At 35.9% G+C, this 21,203-nt stretch overlaps 1 protein-coding gene across 2 annotated transcripts; it reads left to right on the top strand.

Moving 5' to 3' along the window:
* Positions 1–8,314: 8,314 nt before the first annotated feature.
* LOC100790273 (CAAX prenyl protease 2-like) lies at positions 8,315–20,011 on the top strand. 2 transcript variants are annotated; one of them, XM_006593372.4, is made up of 9 exons: positions 8,325–8,718; positions 9,626–9,685; positions 9,829–10,038; positions 10,249–10,360; positions 17,533–17,604; positions 17,737–17,799; positions 18,633–18,710; positions 18,960–19,003; positions 19,701–19,829. In XM_006593372.4, exons 1-8 carry the CDS (start codon positions 8,449–8,451, stop codon positions 18,971–18,973), a joined length of 879 nt encoding a protein of 292 aa, XP_006593435.1. In that variant the 5' UTR covers positions 8,325–8,448; the 3' UTR covers positions 18,974–19,003; positions 19,701–19,829. The 2 variants fall into 2 exon arrangements, with proteins under 2 accessions (NP_001241895.2, XP_006593435.1); NM_001254966.2 differs by lacking the exon at positions 18,960–19,003 and having other exon boundaries at positions 8,315–8,718; positions 19,701–20,011.
* The last annotated feature ends 1,192 nt before the right edge of the window (positions 20,012–21,203 follow it).

Genomic DNA, 21,203 nt, shown 5'->3' with positions numbered 1-21,203 from the left:
TGAAAATAACACAAAGAAGGAAGGGGACTCTATGTGAATTGTCACTTAAACAAGGTTAACTCTGAAGTAAGAATGTTTGTCGCTTAAGTGAGTATAGAGATAGAAATCATGTATATGATTCATTACTAGAAAAATCAAAATTAGTGATGAAGGCTTGTGACAAAAACTAAACCCTCGCACTTAGTGATGATGTTTGTGAGGGATTTATAAAATTTGTGGTCGACACATATTTAACTACTAAAAAATTACTTTTTTATGATGCGTATTCTAAGATGGTAATACGTCACCGTCTTAGAATGTCACGCGGTGACAATTTTGTAATTAAGAAGAATTTTTTTTATGACACACATTCTAAGACGATTTTAAGGAACGGCCTTAGAGAATGTACTAGGGGGAACGATAGCGATGACGAGTTTATATGTAAAAACGTCATTATTTTCGGCCTATTTAGGTTGGACTTGGCTTATGATAAAATGGCAGTGGGTACCATCTCTTGCGTTCTCGTTCTCTCACACCACATCGCACTTTTCACCCACACAAACAACAAAACCCTATTTTTTCTATTTCCACACTCTCTCTGTCTCTGTCTCTGTCTCTCTCTCTCTCTCAATCAAAGCCATTCCATTTTTCTCCAAAATCACACTCCCATATTTTCCCCTAAACTCTTCGTCTTCCATTTTCTATCTGAATCGCATTCGCACAATTGCCTATACCGTTGCTACGGTGAGGCGGTTATTGAAACGGTTGCGTCTCGGTATCCTCGTCAATCACTTGCCAATACCGCTTCTAGGGTTAGTTTCTTCCTCTCTTTTTCTTTCGCTTTCTAATTCCCCCAAAATTTCCCCTCTATCTGTAACCCTAGCTTCGAAAGGATTTTTTCCCCTCACTTGCGTGTCTTTTTTGGGCTTCTTTTCTCTCAACGCATTTTTTCGGGGTTCCACACTGTCTTTTTTTAATTTTTGTAATTTTAGGCATTGCTTCGATTCTTGGTCATGAACTGTTTGATGGTTTCATTTTTAGAGTTGTACCATTGTCTCTGTAGTTGTGCTTTTGGTGTGGGGATTTCTTTTCTAGATTTTTACCCCGTGTTGATGGTGCAACTCTGAATTTTTGAGGTTTTATGCGAATCAATCTTTTTTTCTATAAATAATGGTATGATTTTATATTGATAGATCTATACAACATTAACTTATTTTTCAAATATTTAATCTACATTTATTATTTTTCCTGAAGCTTCATGGTTCGTCAGAGATCACCTCTTCCAGCACTTAATGAGTGAGTCTTTTTTAGTTTCTTTGGTTGTTCCTGGTTTCTAAATTTGTTTATTTGTTTTTGGCCTTTTTTTGTTTTGTGTGTTGTTATTTATTATTTTTATAATCGTGTAGATTGTGCCTTGTTGTTTTTATTTGGAGTGGTCTTTTGGCTTATATGGTCTTGGCCCTGTTTGGTTTTGGTTTTATCGTTGCTTTGTTTTTATTGCTTGTTATTGCGGCTGCAAGAAACTGATTAGGTAAAGTTCACTTTGCCTTCTGATGCTTTTTTCTTTTGATTCTTTGAATGGTATTTTTTGTTTATTTGGAAAGAGTGAGGGATGGAACGGAAACATGAACTTGAAATTCAAAGGAACCAAATTTTGATTGTGTATCCAAAGGATTGTATGCTAATGTTTTTATAATTGTGTGTGTGTGTGTGTGAAATGGAAAAAGTAACTTATCCATTTAAGATGATTAAAAAATTGCCATACATATTGTGTGATCTAAGACACATGCCACAAATTGATTTATTTGTCAATTTAGGAATAATGTTGTCTATGAATTTCCATAGTTCATTTTCTTATTCTTAAATTTGTGAGTTAATTGATTTCTATGTAGTCAATAGCGGTCGTAGCGGCTGTTATAGCGACGGAGTGGAGCGGCCCCCATCCGTGAAGGGCACCTCTATAGCGGAGCGATTTTGGGTTGCGGTTGGAGCGACTACTATCGCGGCGGAGCGGCGCGGGTTCTGGAGCGATTTTTCATGCCGTTACTTCGAAGCACTGGAAATTCCAAAAATACCCTCACTTAATGAGGGTAAGTGAAGGTATTTTAGGTTTTTGGTTTTTTTCATATAAGCTGGTCTTCGCATGACCGTGGCTCCATCGTCTTCAGCAGTTCAACCCTAGCGCCGCCGTTGCTGCTCTGCACACTTGCAACGCTTGCATCCTCCGTTCTGGCGACGCCTGCATCCATCGTTCTTGTGACGCCGTTCCAACTTCTGTTCTGGCGACACTTGTATACTGCGTTCCTGCATCCTCCGTTCCAGCCTCTATTATGGCGATACGTGCATACTGCGTTACTGCATCCTCCGTTCCTGTGACACCTGCAACTCTGTTCCGTTCTGGCTTCTATTTTGACTCTGTTCCGTTCTTGTTTATTGTGATTACTACTTACTGCCTAGCAAAAGCAAAACCATGGCATCCTTTGATCAACAAAAGAATACCAATTTAGAGGGGTCTTCAAGTGGAATGTTCAAGCCTACTAGTGATAAGGTAGATGTCTTTTGGAATTGGAATAGCTTAAAGGATAAAAATAATAGGAAGAGTGTGACATGTGATTTTTGTAAAAAAAACGTCTACTGGAGGAATTTTTAGAGCTAGAAGACATCAACTTCAAATAAAAGGAGATGTGGGTTCTTGTAAGAGTACCGAAAGATGTTAAATTAGAAATGATTTATGCTTATGAGAAGAAAATAGCTGAAACTGCAGCATACATGGAGGAAATGCAAGAAGACGACGACGAAGAGGAAGATGGGATCCAAGAGATTGCAAGACTTAAAAGTGGAAAAAGGCCTCCAACAACATCAAATGAAGCCTCTTCAACTGCTTCCAAGAAGAGGACCACAAATAAAAAAGGCCCTCTTGATTTTTTGTTCTCCAAACAACCTAAAAAAAGTATCAAATTGTGAAAAACTATGAGACAAACAAGTGTAATATGAATCTTATAACAAGGCATCAAGAGACAGGGCAATTCAGTACATTGCTCGTTTCTTTTTTAGGAATGGAATAGCATTCAATGTTGCTAAATCAAAAAGTTTTACGTTGATGATTCAGGCGATTGGAACCTATGGTCCTTATTTAAAGCCTCTAAGCTATCATGAATTGAGAGTTCCACTCTTTAAAAAAGAGTTGGAATACACAAAGGTCTTATTGACGGGTCATGAGGAGGAGCGAATCAAATATAGATTTTCAATTATGTCAGATGGTTGGATGGATAGGAAGAATAGAACTTTGATTAACTTTTTGGTAAATTGTTCATTGGGAACACAGTTTGTGAGGAGTGTGGATGCTTCTGAATACATGAAGACTGGTCAGAAGATCTTTGAGCTTTTGGATAGCTTTGTTGAGGAGATTGGAGAAAAGAATGTTATTCAAGTGGTGACGGGCAATGGAAGTAATTATGTGTTGGCGGGTAAGTATTCAATCATGCTTAATGAAGTTTTTTATTTTATAGTTATTATAACTTTTAATTGTTACACTACTTATACAAGTTTATTGATTTTGGTCTTTATAGGTAAAATTTTACAAGTCACTAGACCAAAAATATTTTGGACTCCATGTGCTGCACATTGTCTTGACTTGATGCTACAAGATATTGGAAAGATCCCAAAAGTAAAAAGGGTTATACAAAGAGGCATCATGCTTGTAGGCTACATTTACAACCATACATTTACTTTGAACACCATGAGGAAATTCACACAAAAAACTGAATTGGTGAGACACGAAGTTACAAGATTTGCTACCACTTTCTTAACTTTGCAAAGATTGCATAAGCAAAAGGTCAATCATTTTAGTTCAGATGAATGGTTGAAGTCTAAGGCAACTAAAGAGCCCAAGGGGAAGAAAGCAACAGATGTTGTTCTTATGCCATCATTTTGAATGATGTTGTCTACACTTTAAAGGCTATGGGGCCTCTTGTAAGTGTGTTGAGGTTGGTGGATAATGAAAAAAAACATGCAATAGGTTTCATTTATGAAGCAATGGATAGAGCCAAAGAGGCAATTCAAAGAGCTTTCAATAACAATGAAGGGAAGTACATACAAATTTATGTCAAAATTCAAACAATACTTCAATCAATTACAATACAATCATTCATAAATAAAAATTTATATATATATATACATATACATACATACATATATATATATATATATTTCAAAATTTATTTTTAATTGATTTTATATAATGAATTAACTTCTTTATTAAAAAGAAACTTAAAAAAACACTATAATTAAATAATTACATAAAAACTAATATATAATAATTATAAATATATTTATAATTAAAAAATAAAACAATAATTACTTCAAAATGAAAATGAAAATAATCTATTTTTTATTAAAATAGATTAACTATTTAAAAACAACATTCTAAGTAAAATATTTATACTTAAAAAAAATAACTATTTGAAAACATATTTGAAAATAATATATTTTCATTTTAATAAAAAAACAATAACTATTTCCAAACATATTTGAAAAGGGTATATTTTAATTTAAAAAAACAATAAATATTTTAAAACATAATTCAAAAAAATATTTTTTTAATTAAAAAATTAACTATTTAAAAAAATTCAAAATAATATATTTATAGTTAATAAACAACAACTATTTCAAAACAAAAATGATAATAATATATTTATAATAAAAAAAACAAAAACTATTTATAAAAATAATTAAAATAATTATTTTTTTTATTTAAAAAATAAACAATAACTATTTGAAAACAAAAACCAAAATAATTTATTTATTTATAATAAAAAAATAACTATTTAAAACAAAAATAAAAATAATATATTTTTAAATAACAAAAAACATTAAATATTAAAAAACAAAAAAATTATTTACATTAATAATTAAAAAATAATAAAACATACGGATTAACTAATCTGTATGAGTTATACAAATTAACTAATCTGTACAACTCATACAGATTATCTTATCTGTATGAGTTATACGGATCTCGTAAACCAACCAAACAATTCACCCACCCTCACAAATAACACAAGAATGAAGGAAACCACTTACAGTGATTGTGGTGGCGGCGATTGGCGCAACGGTGGTGGCAGCGACGGGCTCTACAGCGGCAATGGACTCAAACGGCGGTGAAGGGAGGCGCAACAACAAGAAGAAAACCAAGGAGAAAATCACAACGACTGTATGGACGCGAGGGAGAAGCTTCTGCTTTTAAATTTTTACTGAAGGGCATTTTTGCCACTTCAAGTTTATTGTTAGGTGCACCAACAATTCTGCTGGGTGCATGTAAAAAAACCCACGAGTTTCACTTGTAAGAGAATATATTAGACATGTTTTGTATTGGGCTTTTGTTGGGTGTTGTCATTTGTGCATATTGGACTTAAGCCTCTTTCATTAATTTATTTGACTTTTAATATTTTTAGCTTATGTTTGGACCTTTATTAATGAACCTTGGTATAGTCTTTAGGTCTATAATATAGTAGGACATATGTTGACCTTGTAATTAGTCTTAACTTGTTTTGGAAAGAAGCTTTGAAGCTTTGTGAGAGACACTCTATCTAGGTTCTTAGGAACTAATCTTGGTTATCTTTGAATTTCCTAATTCAAAATGGTGAATCTTCATTTGAATTTATCAATTCATCCAAATTATGGCATTGTTCTATCATTTCTCACCTCAATCCATTTTTTCTTTTGATTTCTATATTTTTCTTAAAAAATTCAAGTGTGAGATGCTAAATTTGTGATCCATAAAGGAGATTTCATCATTAAATATCCATGGAGTAGAGTATGCATTTTGATGATTATGATTGGTGTTGGACTTGTGATGTTGATAGATGGTTGATTTATGATTTTGATACTCGGTTGTGATTCATGGTGATTGTACATGAGATATTCCTTTTATGTGAGTTGAATCTTGTTATTATTTGAATTTCAAATGCCATATTTTAAAGACAATGAAGTTTAAATAATTGTTATTTATTGAGTTTAAAATTGTTTTAAGTATGATTGTATTTGGTGAGCTTACTCTTGTAATATGGTACATGTGATTGTAAATGTGAATTGACATCTAATTCGTGGTTGTCATATATTTCCTAGGAATATAGTTTTATTTTATGAATCAAATTAGTTTTATACTTGTACTGAAAAATATTGAATTGCAGCGTGTTTTCAAATTTTGTATCTACCTTGATTACTTCATAAAAATTCCCTAAAAATGTCGGACAAGTTATTCATTTTATTGGCTTTTTTATTGCTCATGAAATATTTATGACTTTTATTAGAATGCTGATAATGTTAAATGATTGATAACAATGCTGATACTTTGATTCAATTGATACTTTGTACAGATTCGGAATGGGAATCAACTTGTTCGGATTCTTTGGTTTTGTTTTCAAGTTTGCTAATGTTCGGTGTATGTTTGGTGCAACAGTTGAATGATGGATTGATGGCAACACAAGGATATGCGAATCAGAAGCTATAGCATAAATACATTTTTTCTGTTTTGGTCTCTTATACAAGTGTTTTAACGGGCATGACTTTTTTTCTAGGGGGACAAATGTTTTTATTCTATCTCAGGGGATGCTGTTTTGGGTGATATAAGATGGGTTGTATGGTAAGGGAGGAGGAAAGAGAAAAAAAGGTTACGGATTTGATCTTCATGCTAACAAAACTAACATTCCAACAAATTAACATTGTCAATAAACAAAAAGGGGGATGTTGTCCTGGATATGTAGGTGAATTGGCAGTATTTAGGCATGTTTGATGTATTCTCTGTAATAACTGTGAAGAAGGATGTTTTTTAATAAAGATTTTTTGTTTTGGCTTTTAAAAAAAATGTTGATAAGTTATTGATTTTTATAATTATTGTTGTAGGGTGATTTTTAATTTTTCTTAGTAACTTTTTAGATGAAAAATCAATACATGAAGAAGCAAGATGACAGATGGAGAAAAAATCAAGATGAAGCAGCAGGATGAAATGGGGTGAATGATGGTGTAGGTGGAATGAGGAGAAAGAAAGAGAGTAAGTTATAACACAAAAGGATAATTTGAGGATTTGAAAAATTTTAGGGGGCGCAGGTGGAAAAAGAAGGGAGTGTAAGAAGCAAAAGCCCTTCAGATGCCCAAGTGTTGGAAAAATGGGCAGTCCAAACCAGTACCTTCTTGAAATTGCTAGGGGCACCCAGTAGTCTTCTATAATTGTTGGGAGGGAACTGCTAGAGGCATTCAGTATAACATGTCGAATTAATGGTCCAAACATGAATTAAATTTATGACATTCATATTATTAGCACGAAATTCTAATTAATTGAGCTAATAGACCAATTATGTTATAAAATAAGTAATGTCGTTGTATATAACACTAAAAATACTAATGTATATTTAATGTACATATAAATTTACATAATAAATTTTATGATAATTAATTTTTATCTAATAATTAATTTGTTTACATAAATAAAGACCACTCAAGTCTCCAACATAATGTCTATTTTGTTATTCTACTTCAAAATTACTCTACTGATTTTGTTGACCATACTGTAAAGAAGATGAACTTTAGAGACTCCTGACAATTAATATTGATGGTCATTCTAATACTATTTTGACTCATGATTTAAAAAGAAATTAAGATGAATTAAAAAAACATTTCACAAATTTAAGGACTAAAAAATAGAAATTTTAATTTGGGAGACTTAAAAAGATAGACTCCAAATTTAAAAGACCAAAAAACAAAACTCAAAGTTGTTATGATTTATCAATTTTTAAAGAACAAACCTTTAATTTATAATCCTTAAACTAATGAAATCATATAAATAGTTGTAATTGAATCAATTTATTCTCTAGATTGATATATTTCACTAATATTGAAGGAGTAATTTGAAGAGTTTTTAATAATTTGATTACTTTATAAACAATTTTACTAAAGAAGCAGAAGCATGAGGCTTTATGCAAGCATTGATTTCGCTGGCAGATTTTATGCATGGAGAATGTAATCATCGAGTTTCTCAATCAAATGAGTTCAAATGAGTTTCTGTTTATTTTGTCCCAAAGTAAACAGATTCTCAATTGAATCCCAAATTTTATGATGAGTTTTGTAAGAAGAGGAACTAATCATGCTAGTAGAGTCAAGATTTGGTGCTAGCAGTCAAATGTTTGATCATTTACTCTAGTGTATTCCCTCTTTTTTATGAATGAATGCAACAAGTATTGTTTTTGTGGGAAAAAAAATAATTTCACTGTTTATTCATCTTTAAACATATATTTATTTTTAGAAGAATAATAATAATTATTTTCTGAAAAAATAAAACACCAAAGAAGTACCTACCCTTGAGCTTGATATTCTTCAGTTGTCCTCACTCCTCAGGTAGTCAAACAATGTCCTAAAGAAATTCAATTGAAACTCCCAATTTCTGAACGACACACTACACTATACTACTATTCTATGCCCTTTCCCCCTTTTTCGTCTCTAGGGTTACTGCAACTGCTACAAGAAGAAGCTTCCGCAATGGAGCGAGACGGCGTCGTTTCACAGCCAGTTGCGGTTATCGCTTGCATCGCAATGGCCGTGTTCTACGTGGCCATCCTCTACGCTCCCACCGTGCTCCTTCGTCTCCCACCTCCTCCTTCCTTCAAAACCTACATGATTCGTCGCTTCCTATGCGCCGTCGTTTCGTCTGTTCTTTCACTCTTCATTTCCGCTCTCATCCTCCCCGTATGCACTCTCTCTCTCTCTCTCTCTGTCTCCCTCCCTCCATTTATTATTATTATTATTATTATTATTATTAAGGGTCATAGTGGTGGGATATTAGATAGTATAAACGAGGTAATAAGCTCGAATATCAGTTCGACCATTGTCCACCAAAAAAATTAGGCAAGTTAAGGAATATACGATGGAAAGTTTTCATTAGGAAATGTCATTAATGCATTTCGACTATGATTTCTAACATGAATTCTAATGGGAACTTTTCTATTTTGAATTCCGGCATTGGTCAGCAAGACCATTATTATTATTAAAAAACTTAGATGTATTTAGCAACGGGAATTGAGTTTAGTGAAATGGGCCAGTTTCTCACAATATAGCTAAGTTAACTATGGTTTGAATCTCTGTTGGAAGAGGTGTCCTACATGTAGTGTTCGATAGTGTCTCGAACAAGATTGCTATGAAGAAAAATAACGATTTGCAGTAAAAAACAATTAGCAAAAAAAAAATAAAAAACTTACATGCATTTGTTTAGATAAATTATGGTGTTTTCCTCTAGAAATACATTTTCACTTTTATAATTTTAATATTTTCAATGTAATTTTCTATTATACAGATTCACGTGATGAAATTTCAGTTTTAATTTATGAAGAGTGCCAAATACATCTAAGTTTTGTCCTATTATTATTATTATGAAATTGGTGAGGAATTTGTAGTCATTTTTTTGGTGAAAGTTAACTCTTTCTTTTATCCGTAAGAATCGAGCACATGTACAGTACTAGAGGATTTAAAACAACTCATGCACACTGCTCAACCAACTGAGTTAGACTCCCTTGGTTTTAAAAAATTAACTTAAATAATTATAATGTCTAAGTTTACTCTTGTGATCATTTATGGTGTTATTTTACTATGTGTACAGGTGCAAACTAAGGAACTGCGCCACATTCTTGTTGTATTTGGCATCCGGAGGGACCATATTGTGAGTAATGCGCATCAAATTTGCTGGTTCAATTGAGGAGTGAAAGAGCATTTTGTCTTGTGTGATGTCAAGTTGTATTTCTTGTCATCCTATGCAGATTGGGAAACAGGGTTACTCATTGCTGAATTTTCTGTATGAAACAGTGGCAGGCTGTGGTTCTTCCTCTTTGCTTGACCTCTCTAATGTATGCTGGGTCTATATTCCTCAAGTGTCTTCTGTTGCTGGCTTCTTGGAGGCAACACTCAAGTTCTGAGGCCCTTTCCCTTGATTCTTTCAAATGTTCCTTGCAGAGGTTTCTTGACTGGTTATCTGTGATTTTGTCAAATATTTTGGTGTGGCGAAACTATGTTTTGGTTAGTACAATTATCATCATCTTGCATGTTGAAGCTTTTGCTATCAATAGGCTGCTGTGTGTTGTTTTTCTCTTGTGCTTATAATGAGAATTTAAATAAATAGCTCTGTTTGCTGACTTGTGAATACAGCTTAGGTGATGTGTGTTTTATGGGTTTGGTTTCATATCTTACATGCATTATGTGAATGATTTATCATGGTATACTGAACAGGCACCCCTTACTGAGGAGTTGGTGTTTAGGGCATGCATGATACCTTTACTTCTGTGTGGAGGACTTAAAACGTACAGCGCTATTCTTCTTTGTCCCATTTTCTTCAGCTTAGGTAAGTAGAAGATGTGTGTGATTTGTAAAGTTATAGAGTAGAATTTTCTATTGTTGGATCTAAATGAGAATATTTTATCATTTAATATTAAAAAAAAGTTTTAAGAGAAGTGATCAAACATCCATTGTAGTACAACAATGGCATTGTACCAAGTTTTATTAGAGCTGAAAAATTCATCGTGCTTTTGAGAAGTTCTATTTTTAGTAACAAGTTTTCAATAACATTTTGGAAGATTTTGTCCTTGAGAATTTGGTTTTAACCAAGGGCAATGGTGTTGTGATTCATGTAGCCGAACTCACCTAGTGAGGTAAACCTATTGTTGTTGTTGTTGTTTTATTGGAAGACTTTAGAAGGGGACATAGTAAATTTATTTTATGATTATAAGTTGAAGAAGCATGTGTTTGTTTTTTTTTGCTCAGCAAAAGTATATGATTGTATTAAAAGAGTACTAGAGGTACAAGGTTTACACTTAAAGTTACTAGACACAGGGTTCCGAATCAGACTTGGTGAAGTCTGTATAGGAACCATTGACTAGAACATTAGATTACATAATTAAAACCATTGCTATAATGTATCAACCATCCCTAACGGATAAAGCCTAATATGAGATTACTGAACCAATGATTGTAACTTGTCCCGAAGTCCTTCTCTAGGTTACAAAGCCAAGACCAAAGTAAGAAGGCTGCATCGTCCATGATTTTGTTGGCGTTGAACGAATCGTTGGAGAAAAGAATCTTATTCCGCTGCTGCCATATAGACCATGTCAAAGCTAACCACCAACTCTTCCATCTATTGACCCATACACCCTCATCCAATCCAAAAATATGTTAGAGAAAATGCTGCTTTGGAGATTGTGGGAGAGGGCCCACGATATTCACCCAAGACATCGATTCCCACCATAATGGAATAATTTTCCTGCAATGAAAGAACAGGTGACCGGTGTCCTCCTCCAAGCTGCTACATAACGGGCATCTTCCATCATTTATTTCCACTTGACGTCTATAGAGGTTTGTTCTTGTGGGTAGTCGATCTCTAAGTAACCTCCAGGCAAACGCTAATACTTTAATAGGTGCCTTTATCTTCCACAAATCTTCAAAAACTATATCGTCTGCCCCTTCAGATATAGGCTCCCTCATCATGTTGTAGGCACTCCTTGTAGAGAAAATGCCACTAGGATCTGCCGCCCACACCCACTCATCACGTCTCTGTGGATGAATTTGCTTAGATTCCACGTCATTTAAGAATGAGACAGCCATGTCTACCTCATTATCAAACAACGGTCTCCTCCAAGTGAACTCCCATTCCCACCCTAAATCCTTGTCAGCTCCCATCTGCTGGATATTGTGATTTTGCTGACTAGAAATAAGGTACAACCTAGGATATTTTGTTGCTAGTGGTCCGTCTCCGCCAATCCATTGGTCCTCCCAAAATTTGATGCTACCACCATCACCAACCCTCCATTCTATGCTCCTCAGTAGTACTTCCCCATGTTTCGGATGATGAAGTACCATTTTTAAATCTCTCTACAAATGGATTCATTATTGACTCTCGGTGCCTCGTGCAAACTCCTCCAACCTCCATATTTGCACTCTAGAACTCTGACCCATAATGCTTCTTGCTGTTGAAACAAGTTCCACTTCCATTTTGCAAGCAATGCAAGATTGAAAGTATTTATGTCCTTGATCCCCAACCCCCCTTTTTCTTTTGGAAGGCACACTGTCTCCCATTTGACCCAGACTATCTTGTTGTGATCCGCAGCTCCGCCCCATAGGAATTTTCTCTGTTAGCGAACCAATTTGTCCATCACCTTCTTAGGAACCCTGAAAGATGAAAAGAAATATATAGGAATGGATGTCAAAACAGATTTTATGAGAGTCACTCTCCCCCCAAAAGAGATATAACTTTGTTTCCATCTCGCTAATTTTCTCTCACATTTGGTGATTAGAGGATCCCACATCTGACTCCTTGGATTTGCACCAATAGGAATGCCTAGGTAGGTAAAAGGAAAGGACAACAAGCTACAATTGAGATAATTTGCTGCTTCAAGTCTCCACTGCTCAGACATGCCAAATGCACCGAAGTTACTTTTTGCGAAATTAATCTTGAGTCCCGAGACAAGTTTAAAAGCCCTTAAAATTGCTTTGATTGCTTTAATGTTCATCATTGAAGCCTCCCCATAGAAGATTGTGTCATCTGCGTATTGGAGGATACTAATGTCCACATTATTTGAACCCACTGTGAATCCGTTGTAAAGATTTCTCCCTACTGCTGCTTTTAGTATCCCATTTAACGCTTCAGCCACGATATTAAATAAAAAGGGTGCTAATGGGTCCCCTTGCCTTAGACCTCTTTGCGGGATGAACTCGTGCGAGGGACTACCATTCACCAATACTGAGATGGAAGCCGATTTTAAACATCCGTCAATCCAGCGAATCCATTTGGGCCCGAAACCCATTCTCCTCAACATGTAAAGCAGGAAATCCCATGATACCGAGTCATAAGCCTTCTCGTAATCAACTTTAAAAACAATACATGGCTTTAGACCTTTTCTTGCTTCTTCAACCACCTCATTTGCTATTACCGTGCTATGAAGTAGATGCCTTCCTTCAATGAACGCGGATTGCCTTTCGTCAATGATGAAAGGCATGACCTTCTTCAAGCGGTTGGCCAATATCTTTGCCACTATCTTGTAAATGCATCCTATCAGTGAGATAGGCCTGTAATCATTCAGGTTTTGAGGCTCCGACACCTTAGGGAGAAGGGCTATAAATGATGCGTTACAGCCCCTTGGGAATCTTCTGTTGACGTAAAATTCATCCAAGAACCGAAAGACATCAGGTTTGATTAACTTCCAAAATCTTTTGATGAACTTGAAATTAAGACCATCTGGGCCTGGGCTTTTCTCGCTCCCACATTCCTATACTGCCTTCTTCACCTCCTCTTCCTTGAAACGCTCCAATAACATATCATTTTGATGACTTTCTATATTCTAGAAAAATATGCCATCCAGCCTTGGTCTAACTTGTTCTGGTTCTTGAAACCTCCGGAAAAAGAATGATCTTACTTCCTCTTTGACCCTTGTCAGCTCTTCAACCCAAGATCCATCGATCATCACTCCTTGCGAACTGTTATTTCTACGTTTGACATTCATCAACAGATGGAAATATCTGGTATTGCAATCGCCTTCTCTGATCCATTTAGACCTTGCCTTCTGCCTTAATAACGACTCATGTGATTGAGCCGCTCTCCACAATTCTTCCTGAAGTATCTTCCTGGACACCATTTCTTGATGGGTTAAGTGCCTGTCAGCTGTGTCGTGCTCCAACTTGTTGAGCTCCTCCTCCACTTTCTTGAATTTCTGAAAAGTGTCTCCAAACTGCTCCTTATTCCACACCTTCAGCCTTTGCTTCAGACTTTTAATTTTTTCTTTCAACACATACCCTCCCCAACCACTCTGCAGATTAGAGCTCCATGACTCTTGGACAATTTTATTGAACGAATTGTCCGCGAGCCAATAGTCTAGGATCCTAAAAGGTTGGGGACCCCAATCAACAAATTTTGATCTGAGCAACACTGGACAATGATTAGAGAAGTTTCTATCCAAGGTAAGCTGTATGCTTCCCGGCCATTTGGCTAGCCATTCCAGAGACACTGAAAATCTGTCCAACTTGCTCCTGGCGGTGCCATTCGGTCTGAACCATGTGAACTGTCTTCCTATCCATGGCGCTTCTTCAACCTCCAGCTCTTCGATCCATGCATTAAACTCATTGATATTGCTTTCTCCCCACCCCCTTTGACAAACACCCACGCTTTCTGATAATGTTCTGATGTTGTTGAAGTCACCCAAGATACACCATAACCCCCCTTGACTTTGATTTTTCAGCTGTTTAACATTTTTCCTCAAAGCTCTTTTGTTTTGAATGTCACATGATGAGTATACGTTGATGATATGAATCGGTTGTGTCTCCTGATGCCACTTCCCGACCAACATTATGAACCCTTGTCCAATGACCTTCCTTTCTAACCTGAAACTGTTTTCACTCCACAGGCAAAGGATTCCGCCCGCTGAATGCGATGCTGCTTGTGCTTCCCAACTAACTTCAGAGTCCCCCCCACAGTGTTTGACACATGGGTTTGTCTATGACCTCCTTTTTTGTCTCTTGTATGCATAGCATGTCTATGCGCTGTTTGTTGACCATTCTTCTTATTGCTGGCCAATTGACTCCCCTCCCTAACCCTCGGACATTGTATGATATTATGTTCATTGTGAAACCCTCCTGCTTCCCAATCTCTGCGCCTCTCTTTGATCTCTATTCTCCATATCCATTATTTTGCCGACAAAGTCCATTTGTGACGACCCGGTAATGACTCCCAATGATGTTACCATCTCCCACATATCTGCTGCCTCTTGCTTCTTGGAGTGAAGAAATGCTGCCTCTTCATGCTGAGATTGTGTTTTTCCATCCTCCATATTATCGGTTTTTCATGTTGTACAGGACCACATGTTGATAGGGTCTCATCCATTTGCGGGAATAACATTGGGGTAATTGACTGTGTGTCTGATTCTGCATGTAAGGCTGGTCCATGTATAAGACCCAAATTGCGTTTCTTTTTGAAGCTCCTTCTCTGCAAATACACTTGTAACTTGGTTGATGTTGGGCTGAACTTGTGTGTTGCATATGGATCATGGGGGGTGTAAATAGGAAAGCCCCTGTCTCCTTCTAATACCCCCACGTGGTCACGTGACCCATTAGCATTTGAAATCTGGCTCATGGTCTCATGCTGCTCATGCCTGCCAATCTTTCCATTTTCGCTCACTAATTCCTCCGCCTCATCAGGGATTCGGTTCCCAATATCATCAGAATACCCATTTTCGTGGAAGCTCACTTGTCGGTTAGCGCGGATATCACTAATACGTGCGGGGTGGTTAGTCGCGATGTCCGATGAACAGCTACCCTTGGTCCATGATTTTTCATTAGCCATTGGACTTGTTGCACAGTGGACAATGGCTTTACCCTTTTGGTTTGGATTATTCCTTTTCCCGTTGGATAAACTGACTTCGACAGGGTCCTGTATTCCCAGTGATGGGACAATTGCTTCCGTCGTCATCGTCGGCACGGTGGGTGTGTTAGAAGTCGCGACGTCGCCGGAATCGTTCGCATTTGTGTGGAGCTTCAGTCCCGACCCCGACGCGGTGGGTCGTGCAGTGGGTATGTTAACAGTCGCGACGTCATCGGAATCGCTCGCGTTTTTGTGGAGCTTCATTGCCGACACCGACGCGGTGAGTTGTGGTCTGTGCATCTCGACATTTGGCTTCGCCGCCATGATCGCCGCCTCGTTCCCATTCGACCCCACGCTTCTGTTTGCCTCCCTCGGCGTACCTACATCACTGTCTTCAGAATCTATCTCTTCGGATGACCCGTACATACTCCCCTTTCGGCAATAACACCTAGCTGGGTTACTGCTGCTTTCTTCAACGACGTGCACGCTGTACATCTCCCCTTGGATGTGCACGCTGATTGTGTGTTGTATGAACGGCTTCTACGGGGTTTTTATGAGAACCTGTACCCTGCCCATCCTCCGGACCAGCTCGACGTCATCATCTACATCCACCATGTCTCCAATGGTGGCCACTACCTTTCGGATTTGGTGCGCATCCCAGGCCAATATTGGTAAGCCCCAGCAGTTGACCCATGTCAATCTATATCCAATGTTCAGCTTGGGATTCCATTTTTCCAAGGAATGGAATGGAGTTGCCCCAGCCTCTTTTTCCTCTTCCATCATCTGCTTTGCTCCTTCGTTAGTGAGACCAAGGAGAAGAACCATATCTGCACCCATATACTTCGGCGCTACGTCGGCGGTGATATCCCAATATAATTCGTCTTCGACCCTGTCAAACAAGGCCAGATTTTTCAGTCTGCCCACCCACACTTCATTTGCCCACTTCGCCACCGATTCCGGTATGTCTAGGTACACTGATGACCACGATCGTCCACTACTGTCGCTGCCATTACCTACTGTATGTCTTGGACCTGCACTTCTGTTAGGCCTCGACACGACCTCCGCGTACGACTGATGGTGTATGGGCGGGTTTGGGTATGCAACCCGAGGTGCCACCTTCTCCTTCTGCACATAAGTTATTGGCTTCAAAGCTCTTGAGTGTGTGTTTGCAGCCTTGTCTCTACCGAATTTTGGAATGTTAACATGCATCTTGAGTCCACCATAAATGGCATTGTCCAGTTTCCGCTCCATAATCTGGTCGTTCCCTGCGCCTTCAAATCTAACAAACCCATACCTCCTTCCATGCTTGTTCCTCTTCTTGGCAATGAAGATCTCTCTTACAGCACCGAACGATTTGAAATGCTGCCAAAGATCTTTCTCTGATGCGTCATCAGGGAATCAGGTGAAATAAAATGATGTTATGTTTTTTCGGCTTCTCCAATTAACTTGACTGTAGCTCTGTCCTTGCCCGTACCTATTCCCAGCATGTGGCCGATGAAGATCCTCTCTCACCCTCTCACTGTCCAGCTCTTTGTTTTGATTTCTGGACCTTACTCTCACCCACCCAATCTCACTCTCTCTCTCATTCTCTCAGTCTTGCTCTCTCATTTTTATCATACATAATCACTCATATAGAAGCATGTGTTTGTGTGTGCAGGCGCATGCATGTGCAATTACATATAATAGATTCCCTTGTATTTTTACCAGTGTATCTGTAGATTCTGTACTCTAAGGAATTAGTGGCCAATATTTAACCTGTCTTGTTTAATTAGAATATATTTGCAAAAGTAACTAGCTGCCTTTATATTTTAAACATATTAACTACTAATTGGTAAAGTGTACAGATACCCTAACAGAAAGGAAATGTAGTGGAGAAAACTCTGTTGAGTGTTCACACTATCTCTCACATGCACAAGCCTTTTCAACAGTGTTGTCCTAAGATGTAATCATAGAAACAATTTTGGAAATTCTTTATAATACTTTAGTGAAATTATTGCATATTTTGCATTGCATAGATGCCAGATAAAAGTTGTAATTGTGAGCTAAAATCCCTTAAAGTATTCAGCAAATTTTCATTTAGCTGTAGATTGAAGAAAATAGTGAGCAGAATTTGTTGTCCTTTTCAAATGCAAGGTTCTTAATGAGAAGTTTTACTATATTATGGTTTGCAGCACATTTAAATCATTTCTTGGAGATTTATGCCAAGCAAAACTACAGAATAGTGAAGGCTGCTATGGTTATAGGTATGGTCAATGTCACACTGGCAAAGTTGCTGTACCTTTTTTAGAGAATTTGAGATTTTGGGGCATTTCAACAATCTAAACTTAGTATTGTTGGATAATAATCTCACACTGCCAAATGAATTTTGTCTACAGGTCTTCAGCTTGGCTACACTGTTGTCTTTGGGTCATATGCGTCTTTTCTTTTCATTCGAACTGGTATGTGGTGTTTGGGCACTTGATTGATTGTTAATGTTACAGGTTATGGTGTTGTTATATTACAATGAAGCTTTTTTATAAGGTTTAAAATGACTTTGGATTTTATCCTTTAGCCTGGAAAGTGAATGTACTCTTTAAATTATGAAGCTTTTTTCCAAGGTTTAAATACCTTTTTTTTAGTTTTATTTATTTATTTGGTTTTGGTCCCTGTCACTAATGATGTGCCACCACACATATTCTTCAAGAGACAAGACAACCATCAAGACTACTGTTTGGTATACTATAGAGATCTAAACGGAGCAAAACTATAGGAACCAAAAACCAAAACAATAAAGATGTGGGGACTGACCAATTTTTTAACAAATAGGGATCAAAACCAAAATCATGATAAACGATAGAGTCCAAAAATATATTTAAACCTTTCTATAATTATATATATGCTTGCCAATATTATAAAAATCAGGAAGGTAAGTACTAAAATTACAAATTAGTGGATCTAACTCCTTTTCTATTTTAAAGTGGCCCTAACAAGAAAACACACACAATAAAAGCCAATATTAAAAGTGTTGGATAAATGTAAATTCAAGCACCTGCCTTAATGTACAGAAAGTTTATCTCTGTTATGGGGTGAAATGATAGGAAAGACAGATAAGCATGATATTATATTATCATGACTTGGTATCATTCTCTTCACTGTTCATTTAACCTTACTATACTTTGAGCTATGTAGCTGTAGTTAGCAATTTGATATCATTCTCTTCACTATACATTCTCTTGTGTTTGGGTGGCTTTTTTTTTTTTTGTCTCATTTGTTAATGGCTTATGCTTTGCAGGACACCTTATAGCTCCCTTAGTTGCGCACATATATTGTAATTTTATGGGACTGCCTGTATTGTATTCGCAGAGAAGTGGTACGTGTATCAAGTTGCTTATGGAGTAAATTGCAAATGCGACTTCTTTGGTTATAATATATCAAACTACTATAGTAGTACTATTATTATTTACTTTTATCTTCTTACTCTTTTTCTCTTGTTTTTTTTTTTTCTTTTCATCCCAATCCTCTTTGCTTTTAATTGTCTTTCATTTCTTGAATTATTTTCTACTTACTATATAAACTAGAGCTCAAAAAGTACTACCATTTTGTTATGAACTTATGATAGATTTGGAAGCTTAGTTTCAGCTGGACTTCTGATTGGAGGCACAAGTTAAGAATTTTTATATTCTTAGTAATTTCTTAAGTTGTACAATTAATTAATTTTCCTCCATGTCACTTTTCATTATGAATTATTTACTAAAAAAATGAAGAAAAGAATGTAGAAAATATATAGTTATCAGTTACAACTTTCAGCTTACAGAAATTGCTGTTACTTGTTGGTGTTGATTTTTTAGTGAGATCAGAGTAAAACTCCAAGTAATTAGCAAATAGAAAAGTACAACATTATAGGAGCAACTAAGATTAAACCAAGATTAAACCAGTAGTTGTAAAAGTTTACACTAACAGTGAATCAAGATTAAACCAGTAGTTGTAAAAGTTTGATCTATGATTGTAAGTATGTTTATTTTAACTAAGGTTTCTCTAGCATGAAACTTGAAATTTAGTTCTGATGCTTCCGTGGTCATTATCAAGTTTTAGATCTAATATCTGATGGTGACACCCCGAGAGCTCTCCCTCTTCATAAAACCTTATATTGTGCATGTATAGGAAGATTTATTTTATTTTTTTCATAAAAAAAGAAGAGGGGGCCAGGGATAAAAACAGTGCTAGTTAGTACGATTAACTGTACTCATGGTCTGCCCATTTTTTGCCATGGAACTATGGATAAGGTGATTTATAGCTTCACTATGCATTTCCATATAAATGTTGTTTTGGACTTATTCATTTGTTTTTGTTTCTGTTTCAGGGATTGTAAGTGTAACATTCATAATAGGATTTCTGGGCTTCTTGTGGCTTCTTTTCCCAATGACGGGCCCAGAATTGTATAATGATAGAATAGATAACTGCAGTTGTTGGCAAAGCTACTGCACATGGAGAGAAACGATAAGAATGACCCAGATGTAAACGTTACTATTTTTTTTTTTTGGGGAGGGGTTTGGTGGTGAAGGAAGAGTGAACTAAGAATGAATTCTATAAGAACACAGTGACACTCAAAATTGCTAGAAGTTAAAACTTTCCCCAAAGGGCTCATAAATATCAGCTTCATAAATCATGACATGAGTATAGTTTTTAAGAATTTTGCTCCCCCGAAGTACAGAGTAATAACCAAGATGGAGAAATTAACGATTAAGATTATAATGAAATATAGACATACATATATGGGACATATAATCAATATTATCAAATAATTGAATTTCAAATTTTGATATTTAATTAGTTATTATTTTACATTTTACTTTCTAAAATCTGGGGCATGTTTTACGTTTTAGAGGAGTGGAATTCCATTTTTAAAATGTGAAGAGCAAGAATGCTTGTAACTCATTTTCGCTTGAAATGGTGAAAGGTTTGGTAGCTTAGTTGTCCTTCATTTGCTCAACTACCGAGTTAAATTATTGTATACATTATTTAGTCTCGGAGGCTACGCAAGGCATTTCCTAAGCTCAGAATTCAGAAATGGTAAGTTTCTCCATGTGCATGAAAAAATATTACGTCTGGACCTTTTACTTAGATATGGGTTTTTAATACCTTTATTTTTTTATAAAAAAATACTGCAGGTGCATGACTCACCAACACCGCATCCTTTTCTGTGGAGTAATGATAGTTTTACTGTATTTTTTTCTAAACAAATGGCCGTTGGTTGAAAAAATAATTAAAAGTTAATTTTTTTTATATATTATTAGGGTAAAAAAAATTACATTATCAATTAATTAAAATTATTATAGATATAAATTTTGATGTAATTTATGTAAAAGTTAACAAAATTACATGAAATTTGTTTTACCAATAAATGTTAATTATTTTAGTTTTTTTTGTAACAAGGAGAGATTGAATATGTGATTTTTCTCTTGATTCTTTCTAACCATTCATCTGACTTTATATCTTTAATGTATATGATAATTTGTATTTAAATGATAATATAAAATTCTTTTACTCAAAGTTCATACGCTATTTACTCATCTTTTTAATAATTACTTTCACATATAAATACATAATCCAAAATTATCAACCATTTATTCATTTATATTGTGCAGGTTCTCCAATTTTTATTTTTTTTTCCTGAAGCGGATGTTAAGTGGGATTCAATATCAGGATTCCCCACCTTAAGATCTTAACCTCATCATATTCATATTCATATTCACGCCGAACTAATCGCAATGTGACTTGGGACAATTCAAAACCCCAAGATGATGATATCCAAAGTCAACTTTGAGTTATGAGATTCCTTCTAATTTTTCAATTTTCTACTCGA

This window comes from Glycine max, chromosome 13 (genome assembly GCF_000004515.6).
Source record: "Glycine max cultivar Williams 82 chromosome 13, Glycine_max_v4.0, whole genome shotgun sequence".
NCBI classification, from domain to species: Eukaryota; Viridiplantae; Streptophyta; class Magnoliopsida; order Fabales; family Fabaceae; genus Glycine; species Glycine max.
This window is presented reverse-complemented; position numbering and strand designations above follow the sequence as displayed.

Excerpts from the sequence above, each read along its gene's own strand:
- LOC100790273 (NM_001254966.2), top strand. The coding sequence starts at position 8,449 with ATGCCCTTTCCCCCTTTTTCGTCTCTAGGGTTACTGCAACTGCTACAA. Across the intron at positions 9,686-9,828 it reads GCATCCGGAGGGACCATATT|TGGCAGGCTGTGGTTCTTCC; the intron begins GTGAGTAATGCG and ends TGTATGAAACAG. Across the intron at positions 17,605-17,736 it reads GAAGGCTGCTATGGTTATAG|GTCTTCAGCTTGGCTACACT; the intron begins GTATGGTCAATG and ends TTTTGTCTACAG.